The sequence below is a fragment of the Gymnoscopelus braueri genome (assembly GCF_963280865.1).
Source record: "Gymnoscopelus braueri genome assembly, chromosome: 6".
In the NCBI taxonomy this organism is placed as follows: Eukaryota; Metazoa; Chordata; class Actinopteri; order Myctophiformes; family Myctophidae; genus Gymnoscopelus; species Gymnoscopelus braueri.
Genome location: NC_137607.1, coordinates 28,529,438 through 28,547,571, shown reverse-complemented (window position 1 = coordinate 28,547,571; position 18,134 = coordinate 28,529,438). Strand labels below are relative to the sequence as shown.

Here is an 18,134-nt window from a genome sequence, read left to right as displayed (position 1 = left end):
TACAATACTGGTGGTTCTTTAAATTCTCAATTTCAAGGGCCACCGTAATTTAGGGGCGTTAGTGAGCCTGCCTGTGGAGCCAGGGCCCCTGGTTGTCCCAGGTACGATTCCAGGTCAGGCCAGCAATGTGTCGATGTGTGTCCTTGAGCAAGACTCTTAACCCCTAATTGCTCCCCGAGCACCGGCTCTCTGAGCAAATGGCTGCTCAATGCTCCTAGTTGTTATAGGATGGGTAAAAAGCAGATGACGAATTTCACGACTGTGCATACATATACATATACAGTGACGAAAAAACACCCCAAAGGAGTGGGGACTATTCTATTCTAACTCTGGATTCACTCTCCATTTGGTTCCATTTGTACTCTCAGAGTTACAGACATGTAAGGGTCCATTTGGAAGCCCCTATAGGGAGTTTACCACATGATGTGGTACTGACCACGTCATGTGGTCAGTATTGTGACATCAGTCATCAGTAATATGACATCAAATCATCTCCATATTTCAACAAAGTATAACCAGCTGACCATTGGTTTGGGACATTAGCGCTGGATACACGCACACACATTGGTTGATCGGGAACAGCTTGGGTCTGAGTTTTATTTCCTGTCAGCTACAGAATATTCACAAAAACTGCAACAGGAAATAAACTTGGCCCCATTTAGCAGGAAGAGCGAGATCCCAAACCGACCCGACGCTGCCATGACGCCGTCGCGGCTCAACCGACGCCGTGGCGACCCAACCGACGCCGTGGCGACTGAACCGACGCCGTTGCAACCCAACCGACCCAACCGACGCCGTCGCGGCCTGCGCCGACGCAACCGACACCGTCGCCGACCCCGCCGACGCTGCCATGATGCAGTCGCTACCCGCCGACCCCCATACCGACCCACCAACGGAGTCGAACCTTCATGGCACCGCAACGTCAATTTCTGATCCATCGACCATATCTGCACTCTTCTGGCGCAGCTCTCCCCCCCCCCCCCCACCTGCGTGCCCCCCACCCCCCCCACCGGGACCCCCCCCCCCCCCCCACCCAAGGGGTGACTCATAGTAATTGTATATTTTGCGCATGAGACAGAGAGCAGTTGAGATTTCATTCGGCCAGATCTCTGGCAATTGTACTTGAATTCTTATAATTTTAATGTTTATATGATCTGTAAAGTTTATACTTTCATTTGGTGTCAGGCATGAATTTATTATCATTTATTATCATTTATTTTCTTATTTTCTTTCATTTATTTACACGCGCGTAATAAACAGAGCAGTTGAGATTTCATTCGGCCAGATCTTTCTGAATTTTACTTGAATTCTTATAATTTCAATGTTTATATGATCTGTAAAGTCTATATTTTCATTTGGTATCAGTAATTTATTTTCTTATTTTCTGTAATTTATTTCCACCACGTAACATAATCTATCTATCTGTCTATCTATCTATGCATCTATCTATTTATCTATCTATCTATCTATCTATCTATCTATCTATCTATCTATGTATCTATCTGTCAATTAATCTATCATCTGTCACAAGGGTTTTCAGCCCAAGGACCCCCTAGCTGAGAGAGAGATGAAGCAGGGACCCCTTATATTGTATATATTTTTCCATCCACCGATAGCTCTCTGCCAAAAAAATAGCCGATCTACATGCTCACAACGCATGCGCTTCGAGGCGATGGAGCTTGTAGATTGGCTTGTAGATCGATCTGTCTGTCTGTCTGTCTGTCTGTCTGTCTGTCTGTCTTTAAATCGATCTAAATATCTATCTATCGATCTATCTCCAGCAATATATACAGCTGCCCCCCCCCCCCCCCCATAAATAATATCAGTCCAGCAATAATGACAGCCCCCAATGTAAGCTCCCGACGCGGTGATTAGTGATTGTAGATTGGCTTGTAGATCGATCTGTCTGTCTGTCTGTCTGTCTGTCTGTCTGTCTGTCTTTAAATCGATCTAAATATCTATCTATCGATCTATCTCCAGCAATATATACAGCTGCCCCCCCCCCCCCCCATAAATAATATCAGTCCAGCAATAATGACAGCCCCCAATGTAAGCTCCCGACGCGGTGATTAACATCACGTTGTTCAACAAATAGCAGATCTACAAGCTCGGTTATTGTGAGCTTGTAGATCTGCTATTTTCAAATAGCGTTTGTATAAAATCGGGCTGAAGTGGTTATTGTATGGTTCATAATATAATAATTAATATCTGCGAAGTGTAGGATTATTATAATTAATATTATTATATTATAATTAAAGTAAGCCATCGGTTAGTGTGATTGAGTGCGCTCCCACGGACTGGCTGGGTCTGTCTGTCTGTCTGTCTGTCTGTCTGTCTGTCTGTCTGTCTGTCTGTCTGTTGGACGGACGGACGGACGGACGGACGGGCAGATACGTAATTCTCATCTCTGCGGATGTTTAAATTGGATACACTCTTCCAAGTGCCCACATGTCTCTAATGCCCACTCTATTTTTGGTGTGAGTGAGTGTGCTTCGAAGGCCTCTGTCTGTCTGTCTGTCTGTCTGTCTGTCTGTCTGCCTGGCAGAAGTTTTCACGTGCATAAATTAGGAATTCATTCATTTCATTGGTCAAATGCAACAGACAGACAGACAGACAGACAGACAGACAGACAGACAGACAGACAGACAGACAGACAGACAGACAGACCCAGGCCGTGGGAGGCACTCAATCACACTAACCGATGCGCTTTTCTTAATTATAATATAAGAATAATAATTATAATAATCCTACACTTCGCAGATATAAATTATTATATTATGAACCATACAATAACCACTTCACACCTATTTTATACATACGCTATTTGAAAATAGCAGATCTACAAGCTCACAATAACTGAGCTTGTAGATCTGCTATTTGTTGAACAACGTGTTGCTAATCATGGTGTTGGGAGCTTACATTCGGGGCTGTCATTACTGGACTGATATTATTTATGGGGGGGGGGGGATAGATAGATAGATAGATATTTAGATAGATTTAAAGATAGACAGACAGACACACAGACACGCCTTTTTTTTTAGGGTAGGTTTATATGGGTTACAATGGGCTATATATGTACAGTATAGACAGATAGTGTATTATTATGTTACGTGCATAATTACGCACGTGGCAAAAATCTGATTGATATCGTTAGATAAAGACAGAAAATAAATAATAATAAACTAGAATGATAGCAAATCAAAATATAAACTTGTCAGATCATAGAAACATTATTTTTTTTAGAATTCAAGTACAAATGCCAGAGATGTGGCGAATGAAATCTCAACTGCTCTCTGTCTCATGCGCAAAATATGCTGATCTACAATTGTTATAAGTCACCCCCTCGGCTTGGTGGGGGGGTCCGGGGGGTGGTCCCGGTGGGGGTGGGCACGCAGGTGGGGGGGGGAGGGGAAGAGCTGCACCAGAAGAGTGCATATGGTCGATGGATCAGAAATACACGTTGCGGTGCCATGAAGGCGGGTAGCGACTGCATCATGGCAGCGCCGGTTGCGTCGGTGCAGGCCGCGACGGTTTCGGTTCAGGCCGCGACAGTGCCGGTTGCGTCGGTACCGACCCGGTCGCGACGACGGACTACCGACAGAACCGACCTTTAACCGACGCACCGACGCTTTCACAGACGTTGCCACGGAAGCGTCGCGACCGGGTCGACGGTACCGACGCAGTACCGACGGTACCGACCTTTAAGCAACCTCCTACAGACCCGCCGACCGTGGACTGTGGCGGAGTTTGTTTTTTTTTGCACATTGAAGTTGAGATTTCATTAAGCCAGATCTTTGTCAATTTTACTTCAATTCTTATCATTTTAATGTTTATATGATCTTTAAAGGTTATATTTTAATTTGGTATCAGTCATGATTTTTTTGTAATTTATTAAGATTTATTTCCTTATTTTCTCATGGCACCAAGTCAATTTCCGATCAATCGACCATATCTGCAGTCTTCTGGCACAGCTGTTCAACATGGCTCTGAAGTCAACAAAATAAAATAATAAAAATTCGAAGAAAAAAAAAGGTTCTGCTAATAACTTTCATTGGCATCAATCCAATCTACAATGTCACAATGCATCGCTTGTGTGAGCTTGTAGATCTGGTTATTTCAAAATATTTGTATGAAATTTGGACATTTTAAAACATTTTGATTACATTGTACAGCTGCTTTACTGGACCGGCCATAATACACGGACTGTGGGGCTCCTTTCTTTAATATCTAATTTCATTGATTGATATGATCATAACGCATAACGTTACAGCTTTGATTATGTGGATTGACTGCCCTTATCAAAGCATCAAGTAATAAAACGTGCATACCCAAGTGCCGCAGTATTTTATTTATTTTGGCTAATCTATTTGAGAACGGCGTAGCCTAATCATGAACGAGTTTAGCCCTGAAACATCAATGTCATATCATGACAGTCATGGATGAACTTCAACCTGTTGTTTGCAATGTCTCCCTTTTTAGACCGTAAATCACATAAACGTTCATATTTCAAATAAATAAAGTGCTGACCTCATGGCCACGGATGTTACATTTATGGACGTTTACTCATTAATACCAGTATCTTCTGTATTGTTCAATAAAAAACATTTGAATCGGATTGGTGGACATTTCTTCCGTATTTTCTCTATGTGCTTTCAAATACGTGACCCCAATGGTTGAGAGGTGTATCACTCATATACATTATGAGACAATGGCCACCGATCGGATTAAAGTATTTTTATTGAACAATACGGACGAGACAAGTACTTTGGAGGGCCCGAACATAATTTTAACATCCCTGGCCATGAGGTAAGCAATTCATATTTGGAATTTAAACGTTTAGGCAGATGAGTCGAACCTATAAAGTCTGTTCACACCAAAGTACGATAAATATAACTGCATAACAATAATCGTCCACACTGATGAACATCCCCCCCACCCCCCCAGAACAGAAGTGTCATTTTATCTGACGGTCTGAGGTTGGCAGGTATAGCCTATAGAGAGACAGCGGTATCCGAAATCGACCTGATAGCCTATGCCAACAGCAGCAGTCTTTTTTTTAAGTTTCCTTTTTTTCTTTTTTCTTTTCTGAAACCGCTGTCTTTGTTTTAAGTTTCCTTTTTTCTTTTCTGAAACCGCTCCATAGGTGGCGCTAAGGAGGAGCTTGGGGGTCCCTAAGAAGACCCCCAAGAATGTTAGCCTACAGTGAGCTATATAGGTACAGTACACGTTGTGTATTATTATGTTACAACATGCACGTATACGTGCGTAATTACGCACGTGTAAAATTCCGCTGTTACGGTAGTTGTACCATTCAGAGGAGTAACTAAGTACATTTACTCAAGTACTTTACTGAAATGTTGTCTTATACATTACTCTGTGTCACTGTGATTTGAACCGACGGCAGGCGTATATAGTAGCTGAGGCGAGAGTCTTCAGACTTTAAAAAAAAGAGTGGAAAAAAGAGGATTGTAATAGAAGGGTCGGCTTCTATTAGAAGGGAGGCTTTTAATTGCTTATTTCAAGGCGCTCCCGGTCATTAATAGAGGGCCGGGTTTTAATTGAATAGAGGTCACTATTAGAGGATTTACTCACAACGCCTCGCAGCGTGAGGCGTTGTGAGGTTGTAGATCGGCTATTTTTGAGAGCTATCGGTGTAGAGGGGGAAAAGACCAGGAGACCTGGTTCTGCCAGACTTCACATGACGTGTCAGCCTGTGTCTATGCCCATGAATGGCCGGGCTTCGCACGACGTGTGTCCCTTCTATGCCCATGTATGGACAGACTTTTTTGGGGGACAGAATTATTTTGGACTGGGGCCGGAGGACAAAGTGACCATGCCCATGTATGGACGAAACAGGTACAAAGCCTCATATAAGCCCGACCCCTTGGGTCTGGCAAAAAGAGCATACCACGTAAACAAAGGATAGATTAGATTAGATTAGATTAGATTAGATAGATAGATAGATAGATAGATAGATAGATAGATAGATAGATAGATAGATAGATAGATAGATAGATAGATAGATAGATAGATAGATAGATAGATAGATAGATAGATAGATAGATAGATAGATAGATAGATTAGATAGATTTAGGGATTTTAATTTCTTACATTATTATTTATTCACCTTGGGGGGGTGGGGCGTGTGGCGATCGGGGTTGGGCATGTGTGTTTGTGTGTGTGTGTGTGTGTTACGGCTGCGGACTTTAGACAGACAGACAGACAGACAGACAGACAGACCCAGGCCGTCGGAACACACTCACTCACACCAAAAGTAGCCGATCTACAAGGTCACAACGCCTGCAGCGCGAGGTGTTGGAGCTTGTAGATCGGCTATTATGGCAAAGAGCTTGACAGATATATATATATATATATATGTAGATAGATAGATAGATAGATAGATAGATTAGATAGATTAGATAGATAGATTTAGGGATTTTAATTTCTTACATTATTATTTATTCACCTTGGGGGGGTGGGGCGTGTGGCGATCGGGGTTGGGCATGTGTGTTTGTGTGTGTGTGTGTGTGTGTGTGTGTGTGTGTGTGTGTGTGTGTGTGTGTGTGTGTGTGTGTGTGTTACGGCTGCGGACTTTAGACAGACAGACAGACAGACAGACAGACAGACAGACAGACAGACAGACAGACAGACCGACCGACCCAGGCCGTCGGAACACACCAAAAGTAGCCGATCTACAAGCTCCAACGCTGGAGCTTGTAGATCGGCTATTATGGCAAAGCGCTTGACAGATATATATATATATATATATATGTAGATAGATAGATAGATAGATAGATAGATAGATAGAAAGATTATGTTACGTGCGTAACTACGCGCGTGGAAATAAATTACAGAAAAAAGGGGAAAAAAAGTGTCAATGCGCAAATTAAAACATTATTATGAGTGGCACCTTGGGCCGAGGGGGGGTCCGGGGCCGGGGGGGGTCCCGGTGGGTGGGGGGGGGCTGGGGGGGGGGGGCACGCAGGTGGGGGGGGGGAACAGCTGTGCCAGAAGACTGCAGATATGGTAAATTGATCGGAAATTGACTTGGTGCCATGAGAAAATAAGGAAATAAATCTTAATAAATTACAAAAAAATCATGACTGATACCAAATTAAAATATAACCTTTAAAGATCATATAAACATTAAATGATAAGAATTGAAGTAAAATTGACAAAGATCTGGCTTAATGAAATCTCAACTTCAATGTGCAAAAAAAAAAAACACTCCGCCACAGTCCACGGTCGGCGGGTCGGTAGGAGGTTGCTTAAAGGTCGGTACCGTCGACCCGGTCGCGACGCTTCCGTGGCAACGTCGGTGAAAGCGTCGGTGCGTCGGTTAAAGGTCGGTTCTGTCGGTAGTCCGTCGACCCGGTCGCGACCGGTACCGACCCGGGGTCGCGACGCTGTCGCGGCAGCGTCGGGTCGGTTTGGGATCTCGCTGTCTCTCCCATTTAGACATGTTATGTTAAGTGTGAAAAGGTCCATTAAGTGACATTTAGTCCCGTTCTAATTGAATAGCTGCTGGCTTGGCAGCGAGCTGACAGTCTGGGCAGAGGACACGCAGCAGGGGCCAAGACTGTTGGGGCACAGTAGTCATGGCAACAAAGCAGCCACTGTAGCATCGAGGTTAAAACCTCAACCTACAAGCTCACAACGCGTCGTGTCCGCGGCGCGTTGTGAGCTTGTAGGTCGGCTGTTTTTGTGGCGCGCGACACCGTCGTGTGACAGAGAATAAATCAGGCTAAAAGCCAGTCATGTGGCGGAGAGAGAGAGAACGGATGGATGGAGAGAGGGAGTGATGAAGTGAGAGACACACTGTGCCCAGTGGGTGAGCGTGTGTGCGTGTGCATGCGTGTGGCAGACCACCGCACAAACACACACCCCTCACACACTGTCGTGTGTCCTGCCTCTCCACTTCTAAATCTGCCATCCGTTCTTTTTGTTCTCTCACTTCCCCGCCCTGCCCTCTTTTCTGTCTTCTCACATTCTGTCCATCTCTCTACACTTCCCATCCTCTCCTATTCGTCTATCTCCTCTCCCGTTCTCTCTAGTTAATAACCCTCTTAGCCAGAGGCGACAGATGAGTGAAGGAGATTAGAAGCTGTGGTGACAAATCCATTTGTGCGTGTGTGTGTGCGTGTGCGTGTGCGTGTTGTGTGGTGTGTGGTGTGTGGTGTGTGTGTGTGTGTGTGTGTGTGTGTGTGTGTGTGTGTGTATTCTCCGTAAGAACAAAAGGCTGGAGTGCAGGGTCCTTCAGCTAACATGGCAACTTGTCTTGTCAAGCTAAAAAGAGTGTCTCTCTCTGTGTGTAGGTGTGTGTGAGTGTGTGTGTGTGTGTGTGTGAGTGCTGGTACACAAGCACCAGCAGCAACATCCTAACATAGAGTAGCAGCAGGACATCTTATCTATATTTTTGCACCAAATACAGGTAAGTACCCAAACCTGCAGGCTGTGTGCGTGCGTGGCTGCGTGCGTTGTGACTGACAGGATGTAGAGTTCCATTATTTCCTCTGGAGGAAATGTCCATGGTCTTAATCTGATTGACGTACAATTGGAATGACGACACAACCCTGCATCTCTCTGTCTTAATATCATTAGTTCCCCCTCTCTCTCTCAGTCCCCACGTCCATCAGGCACGGCTGTCATTGCTCTATTATCTTTCCATCTTTCATAACTAACTACCCTCTCCCTCTCTCTCATTCCATCCTGCTCTGCGGGACGCCGTGACATTGTCATTCTGACTTTCCAATCAATATGTCTTCCTCTCTCACTTGCTCTCATTCTCGCTAAATTACTCCTAGCCAGTCATCACCCTTCTCAGTCAATATATTTCATTTCATAGCGTTTCCCCATCTTTCTGTGCTCCCCCTCGCCACCCACACACATTCACTCTGGATTAGAGGAGGCGATGTTGATGAGTTTAGAGGCATATCTGTCTACATGCTGTCAATGTGTCCGACAAAATCTTGCCGGTTTGCATTATGTCTGTCACCATACGATACACACGAGCACACACACACACACACAGACACACACACTTGCATGATGGGAGGTATGCACACATCCACTAACGCACACACATACCAACAGCTTTCAATGACAGCAAAAAATCATTACGTTTGACAAGTACAAACCAAGCGTGGAGTGGAGTGTGTGTGTGTGTGTGTGTGTGTGTGTGTGTGTGTGTGTGTGTGTGTGTGTGTGGGTGTGGGTGTGGGTGTGTGTGTGTGTGTGTATGTGTGTGTGTGTGTGTGTGTGTGTCTGTGTCAGACAGTATAGATACCCTGTCCCTGGGCTAGAAAGCTCACAACGCGTCCTCAACGCAACGCATTGTGAGCTTGTAGATCTGCTATTTTCGCAGAATGTTCGCCTATTTTCACCAAATGGTAATCTATTGCCCAGATTAGGGACGCAAGGGTTCATGTGGTTTAACCCATTAAGACCGGGAAAGCATCCGCGTCATTTCAGAGTTTAACTTTGGTTTTTCAAAAATGTTCAAAAATAGCAGATATACAAGATTACAGCGTGTCACTTTGTGCCGCGCTGAGAGCTTGTACATCTGCTATTTTTGAACATTTTTGAAAAATCTTGAAAGTGTGTCAAACAGTGCTCAAGTGCAAAAAGATAAGAAGTGAATTAGAAAAGCATCAAGCATTAGGTATCATCAGTGCTACTGTAGCACTGATGATAGTCCATGCCTGCTGTTCCACTGGAATAGGGCTTTATCAGAACAGAACACATTGTTATCATGCATTGGAATTCATGGGGCTCCTCAGACACACACACACACACACACACACACACTCACAGCTGTGCATTGCTCAGTGTGCAGTCTGAGCTGTTAATTGGGCTTTGTGTTGCTGTGTGATTCTAGTGGTTAGTGTCAGTGGTAGAGAACAGCGTGAGTCCCTCTGACACATTTAGACAGGCACTGCGCGCGCGCGCGCGCACACACACACACACACGCACACACAGGCAGATGTACTGTAGCTTACCAAAACACAGCTGCAGCAGTCAGAGGAAACATCAAATCCTAGATGATGTACTTAGATAGCAATGCCATTATCCTGATGACATGGTGTATCCTGACTGTGTGTGTGTGTGTGTGTGTGTGTGTGTGTGTGTGTGTGTGTGTGTGTGTGTGTGTGTGTGTGTGTGTGTGTGTGTGTGTGTGTGTGTGTGTGTGTGAGAGAGAGAGGGGTGGTGGGGCGGAGAACATCAACACACCCCTAAACTGCAATTAGCACAGAAAGTGGCAAGCTGACAAAACCCAGAAAACTGTGTGTGCGCGTGTCGTAATTGTGTGTCGTGTTGAGTTGTGTCTGGGTGTGTGGGTGCATGCTCCCATACACTTAAGCTGACATTTAACACAGAGAAAAAGCAATCGCCAAACACTGTTCAGTGTGTGTGTGTGTGTGTGCGCGTGTGTGTGTGTGTGTTACCTGTGTGTCCATGCAGAGGTGAGTGTGGTCTGGGCAGGGTGGGGGACGTGCTGGACGTGACGATCAGACTCTTTCTGTTGCTGGTTCGACAGCTGAGGAGACACAAGCAGCATGGGTTAGATACAGACCAGTTCCATTGTACCTGTAGCGTTACAAGTAGAGCATAGCAGAGTGGAACACCATTGGCCTCTAAACAGGAGCACTGCAATGAACCAGATGTACTGCAAACGTCCCCTATTATTCCGTCTCCTCTAGTGCAATGGTTCTCAAACCTTTTCATGCCAAGGACTCCCAAATTGATATGTATCAGGCCACGGACCCCCATCCGAAAAGGTTGTGTGCCAAGGACCCCCCCCCTCCCCCCAGAAGAGAAGATACTACCAATATGACTTAGAACCAAATACTTTCAAGATGTTAAAAAAAAAAAAAAAAAATTTTACATCTGCTATTTAAAAAAAAAAAATACATTTTGCTGCAGTGTCCCTAGTGTCCCGTCCCTATAGGCCTACTGGGGTGCACATTTGGCAAAAAATAGCCGATGTACAAGCTCACAATGCGTCGCCACACGACGCGTTGTGTGCTTGTATACATCGGCTATTTTCAGACAGATTTGGTGTAAAGGGAAAAGGGGGGCCTAGTATAGACCCCTGTGGGACGCCGCCTCCGGTCAATGAAGTACATAGTATATCTAGGGTTTGAGTGGTTAAGCACTCATTTAGTGACTAATAGTCAGGTCCACATACAATACATGTACATACAGTAACCAGATCTCTCTCTCACACACACACACACACACACGCACACACACACACGCACACACAGTACTGAAGCTTGTTATCAGTGACAAGCATTTGTACATCTGTCCCCAATTATGCTTTTTTTTTTGTGCATGATTTCCCTCATAAATATTCCGATTTGACACAGTGGCAGTTCAGTGAGGCACGAGCTGCCTGTGACACACGATGGCCTTCATGGAAGCTCTCCAGAGAAGAGGAATGACAGCGACTAGAGCCCTTGAATCTCAGCTACCAGCACGCTGAGGCCAACGCCTGGTCACAACAACCACGGGACGGTAATGAAAAATTCAAAGTCGAGGACGTACTGTGCTAGCAGCAGAACGAAACATTGGACAGCAGAGCACAATACAAACAGGACAGGACGAGAACACAGCTTTGCAGTACGGAGACTATTAACCCATTCAATCCGCATCCGGGAACGCATCTACAAATGTCTTCTAAATAAACAGGTTTCTGTATGTTGCTATGTCAGTGGTGCTCAAACGTTTTCATGTCAAGGACGTCCAAAATGATATGTATTTGGCCACCGACCCCCATCTCAAAATATTTTGTGGACCCCCAGAAGCAAAGATTTGAGTTACAAATGTTCGCTTTAAAATATATATATTCAAAGACTTTTCACGATTTTTCAAAAATAGCAGATCTACAAGCTCATAGCGCGGCACTCATAGCCGCGCTATGAGCTTGTATATCTGCTAGTTTTGAATAGCCAAAGTATAATATAATGGTTAAAGCTCAAACCTTAAATGACACAGATGCGAGTAGTAGTAAAGGGCACTTCGGTAGCTAAATGCTAAGCTAACAACATGCTAACATGCTAATTGTGTTAGCATCCGCCATTTTGTTTTTAGTGACGTCATCATTAGGGGGCGTGCCCAAGCATGCCCTGACATGTCTGACCCCCCTGCTGTGTGGAGGGGGGAGTGGAGGGGTGGCTTTGGCGCCCCCTGCTGGGGAGGGGATGAAGTAGGAGGGGGTTAATTCAATTACTGTGTCTGAGTGGGTGTGTCCCAGACAGGATAACGTGTATTGAAAGGTGAAGGGAGTGGGGGGTGTAGGGGGATGTGGTTGGGTAACCTAGACAGTGATAATTGAATACACTCAAAAAGGCTAGTGGGGTTTCTGTTTTGTTTTATTCTTAAAGAATAAGAATTGTTATTCTTTGATCAAATGTTTGCGTGTAATTGACTGCTACAATGTCACTTGAGATTTACAGGCTTCAAGTGGTTGTTTAAAATGTAACTTTGATTGACTTAGGGCACATTATAGTCTTATTTCAGAAAAATCACTCTTTTATAAATTATTCTTAAAGGGTATAATAACTTTAATACCTATAATGACTTTAGAACATATGCCGTAGCAGGGTTTTATTTTCTAACAGTATTCCTTACTCCCTTGTAGTTAAACTGGGGAACATGCAAAGGAATCAAGGTGCATTAAGAGTGTAACAGGCTGGCAAGTGGTTCTTTAGTCTAGTCTTTTCACAGACGGTTTGATTAAAATAAAAATCTTTTTTTTTTAAAGCAACGGTAGCTAAACCTTAATGTGACACAATACAACCCTAACAACATCACCATGTTAAACAGTTTTTTTACTGCATACACAGCTTTAGAAAAACAAGTATTTAAAAATACCCCCAGTGCATGCTGGGTAATTATTTCAACCAATGGGAGGGGGCCCCTAGTGACATAGATGGTTGAAAATGCCCCACTCACAGGGTGTTATTATACAGTGTAAACAAGTAGAATGCACCATTGACACAACCTATGTATTGTGTTTAAAGCTGCATTTACTCGCTACTCTTTTAATTCCCTAAAGTACACAGTCCTTTAACAAAAAGGTTTGAACACTTTGAATGTGATTCTAAAAGATGTTAACACATCAGGATAGAGGATACATTGAAAGTCTAACAGGTTTGGTACCACTGTCTAGTTTCTAGTCCTTTCACTGCAGGTTTTAAAAATGTATATATATAAATTAAATTTTAAAAGGCTAATGGTAGCTAAACCTTAATGTGACACAAAGACAACCCTAACAATATCACCATATTAAACATTTATAACTTTTTTTTTTACAAGTGGAGTGCAACTTGATATGATTAATGTAATGATAGGACTCAGGTTGCACTTTAAAAGGGAGACAGGCTGGCAACTGGCTCTAGTCTCTAACCTTTTCACTGACGGTTTGATTAAAATAAAAATCTTTTTTTAAAAATTTTTTAAAGCAACGGTAGCTTAACCTTAATGTGACACAACACTGAACAACATCATACAAAAACATGTTCTAACTTAGTACTGCATATACAGCCATAGCATGCAAGTATTCAGAATTTACCGCAGTGCATGCTGGGTAATTATTTTTAACCAATAGCTGAGCTTTGATGTGGTTGATCCATCTTTGGAGAGCTTACACAGTAACTGTTTCACTTTCATTTTGTTTTAAGACACTTTTTATGTCTTACTACTAAACAAAAGAGTAGATTAACTTACTGACCCCCAGCCAATATATATTTTCTAACTAACTTACTGCATCTTTTAAGATGTGACACAAGACAAACCCCTAACCACCTTACCACATAAGACATTTATATCTTTTTTATTGCAATAGCTTGTAGTAAGCAAGTATTTAAAAGTTACCACAATGCATGCTGGGTATTTTTTTATTTTTTACTTCTTACTCACCGTCTCAGAGGATCATAGTGTCTCACTGTTTGTTAGTTTTTTTGCTTGCAGTATCATGTAGTATATATTTCTTCTCTCTGTGTATTACTTTTACCTAAAAAATGTATACATAAAGGTGCTAAGCTATCTATACAATGCTATATCTACATACTCAAACTCCATATTAACAAGAGTTTGGTGAAGAAACATATTTTCTGAAAATGAATTCAATGTTTTTGGCTGAAACACTACACCATTTCTATATTAAACCCAGAAGAAGTAACCTCCGTAGGCCTATTGTGAATTAGTAATTAACAGAGTACATTGGATCATGGTCTCCCGCATGCCTGCCAGGTAAGTATAACCTCCTCACGCTATTCGTGGAGGGAAGCACCCACCCCACGTACAAGTCACACTTACGGTTCATACAACACACACTCAATCACACACACTACTATGTTAACGTACACACATTTTATGAAGCTAGGTGATGATAGCTGTTGAATGTTGGGATTGGAAGGAAATAGACTTGTATTATGCATTGTTTTTGGAAGCTATTTTAAGCTATTTTAGAAACCTTTTATAACATAATGTGTCACCCATGTCTATATCAGGTTACTCACATTGTATCTCTCAAAATGTCATCTTTAAAAACATTTCTCCACTTTCACACAATTCCCACATTTGTGGAATTATCACCATGTTAAACATTTATAAACTATTTACTACATGCATAGCTTTAGTAAGCCAGGATGTCAGGCCATAATGCAATGCATGGTGGGTAATTATTTTTTAACCAATGGGAGGGTCAGTAAACACTGTGTGCATTAGATCATAGTTTCGCACCAGCCTGCCAGTGCCAGGTAACAAAGCCAGGAATCTGGTTACGATGGCTCCCCCGGCCAGGTAAGTATAACTTCCTCACGCTATTCGTGGAGGGAAGCACCCAACCCACGTACAAGTCACACTTACGGTTCATACAACACGCTCAATCACACACTACTATGTTAACGTACACACATTTTATGAACTAGTTGATCAGTTATTTTAGAAACATTTTGAAAATAATGTGTCACCCACCTCTTTTCCAGGACAAAAGTGTGGTTATTTACGCACTTTTAAAAGCTTCATGTTTTATCTGTCTTATGTCTTGTATAGTGTTTTTATGTGTTTTTGAATACTTTTATTAATAGTATGCAGAGACAAGCATAGGGGTGTACCGTATTGTGTTCATTCTATTGAACATGTAATATATGTAAAATTGCATTATGTACATGTTTCCAAATAACATTTCTTGAAACTAAGATCTGTATTACTTATTGTAAGTCACTGATTTTGTTAAATACTATTAGTTTACCCTAGATTGTTTTAAACTAAATATATTTATATTATATAATGTGTGATAAATTGATGATTTAAACTGGAAATTAGTTCTTGAGCTATTAATGTGTTTTTTAACATATTAATCTCAGGGGAAGGTTAGCCAGGATTAAAGTTAACCTGTAAACAGATGACAGGCTGCTCATTATTCAGCCATGTACTCTTTTTAATCCACGGTTTTCAAAAATCTAAATTATAATTTTGAAGTCTAGGTTAGATAAAGCTTAATGTTACACCAAACATCTCCTAATAAATATATATTTTCAAACTAACTTATTTACTGTATACATAGCCTTAGAAAAAACAATTATTTAGTGTCACCCCAATGCATGATGGGTAATTACACCCCTCACATACATGGACCAATGAGAGAAGGTGGGGTTTTGAATGTATGTTGATTTGGGCCCCAATAGTGGATATCTGAGTACTCATTCCTATTTATTAGTTGTTAAGAAGACATTTTATCAAGCTGACTAACCCTTATAACTAGGATGTATAAAACTACAATACATCTTCCTCAGCAGTGAAAGAAAACTCTGAGAAAATGAATGATTGGGGAATATACCACAATGCGATTATAGTGGGCATAATATCATTGCTGTACGTGTATTCATGAAACAGCTAAATTTGGTCACATTTCGATTTTTATCAGCCGCAACGTAATAGATCTTCTGTAAAGCTCCTTTCCATCATGACACCGTGAACATCGATGAATAGATTATATGGCATACACAGTTTTTATTTACATGATTATTATTAAAAACATATACCATTATCAATTATATTCATATACAACAAACATGAGGTTTCATCTAAATCAATCATTCTCTGTATAACATACACAACATTACGCATAGACCAATCACGTATACCTTGCTGATACTTTAAGACGCACATATCAATGATATATGTACACAGGACCATCACATGACATACTCCTTTTGAGTCTCCTTGTTTTTCACCATAAAAACTATCAACTACGGCCCTCACGTTTCTATCATTAATGACACGCCTATTATGACCATGGTACCCTGATATTAGCTCTTTATATGTAGTATTCCTAGTTTTTACATAATGAATATGACTTCTAAAAATATCATATCCCTCTGGTGGGTATACAATATCACCGGGCTTTGTATACTGATCAATTACAGAATTCACAAGGGTTATAAGTCTATTGTAAATAGAACCCTCAATACTAGATGTCACCCCCATTGTAATGAATATCAGTATGGTGATCTAGGTGGCCTCTTTATTCTCTGTATTTGGCTATGCCTCGCTGTCCTCCAGAGTGTACAGGAATGACAAATACTGTACAGGAATGACAAATACTGTTGTGCATGGGTCTGTCCGTATTCCTTTATCCATGTGATGAGTGTATCGTCCTCTAAATAAGATTCAGTATAATCCACTGCATTGTCTGTAGGATCACACAACTCAGGAGTGCATCGTCCTAGGTATGAAATGAAAAAGTCAGTATAGAAATAAAACCTATGGCCTGTTTCCATCCTTTGTATTCAACTCATAGAATAAAGACTGACCCCGACGGGGTTTGAACCCGCAATCTTCTGATCTGGAGTCAGACGCGCTACCGTTGTGCCACAGAGTCCTTATAAATTAAGTTTTACTCACCAACATTTCTTGGCTATGTCATATCATGCTTTAATAGAAAAGTGAATACCACTTCAACCAACATGGATAGTATTAGTAATGATAAATAATCACAAAAATGTAAAACTCGTAATGTCTGTTGGAGATCAGTCAGCCGTTCTCCTTAGCTTGGAGCGTAAAGATCGTTTTTCCTTCATAGAGTGTGCATGTATGGACATGTCTGAGTCTTGTATCAAGCCTGAGCCAAACAGAGGTCTGCAGGGCGGTTTGGAGGTGTGTCAGGGGAGTCACTTTAACCTATTGTGACCATTCAGGCCTATGCATTGGTAAAGGGGCCCCCCACGTCACTGAGGGAGTGGTCCTACAAAACGTATATAGGCAGCTCTTTGCAAGAGCTGCTAGGAAGAGAAAACTTCTCTAACTAGAGCTGAAACTTAACCCGAAAACACCCCCGCCTGGACATCCTAAGAAAAATATCTTTAAAGTCAATTTCTAACATTGGACTACACTTCATGTTCGCTGTTGAGTGGATACGCCGTGCTGCGGGGACGACAAACAGGGACCTTTTTACAGCTATTCTGGTGGACTGATTTTTGACGGTTCGCCTGACTAAAAACTCTCCTCTCTGGTCCTTTTCTATTAAGAAAACTCAGAAAGCCTAGACCTAGAGAGACGATAGCTGGAAAAAAAAGAAGAAGAAGAAGATGTACTCTACCCACTTGATTTATGAGGCCGAGGATGAAAAGATATGGCAACTGTCTAATGATCGAAAATTGCGGTGCTATTTTTCACCATCCACCCGTTTTCCATTTGTTGAACTGTATACAATGGAAGAGGGTGAAGTATTCTCTGAAGAAGGATTGCATCATGTTAGAGTTTATGCATCTGAATTTGAAAGATTGAAGACTGCCATTATGGATTTCACTGATTATCTGCTCTGGGGGAGATGGGCCACCGATGACTACATCAAACCATCAGATATGGTGAAAGTGGACAAGACAATCCCTACCCGGTTATCAATAAGGAAGGGTGAAGCCTTCCTTATTGACTGTTCAAGGACATATTTATGGCTATTGGTGAGATTCCAGTCTCAGGGCCCTACTCGCGAAATACCTAAAACTGTAATGGAGAAAGAAAAGTATTTTCCAATACGCCTAGCCTTTCACGCAGGGGATTTCTGGCTGCTACGGGATGTGATGAAATTAATCAGTGTTTTTTTCGTCAAAGCAAAAGAGAATCGA

General features: G+C 42.2%; 1 protein-coding gene across 13 annotated transcripts in view; it reads right to left on the bottom strand.

Moving 5' to 3' along the window:
• Nucleotides 1-18,134, bottom strand: part of mast2 (microtubule associated serine/threonine kinase 2) — a 216,824-nt gene that overhangs the window by 55,776 nt on the left and 142,914 nt on the right. For all 13 annotated transcript variants that reach the window (XM_080430974.1, XM_080430979.1, XM_080430981.1 and 10 more), the window contains one exon: nt 10,446-10,537. In XM_080430974.1, coding sequence (XP_080287100.1) covers nt 10,446-10,537 — 92 coding nt within the window. The remainder of the gene's footprint in view (nt 1-10,445; nt 10,538-18,134) is intronic.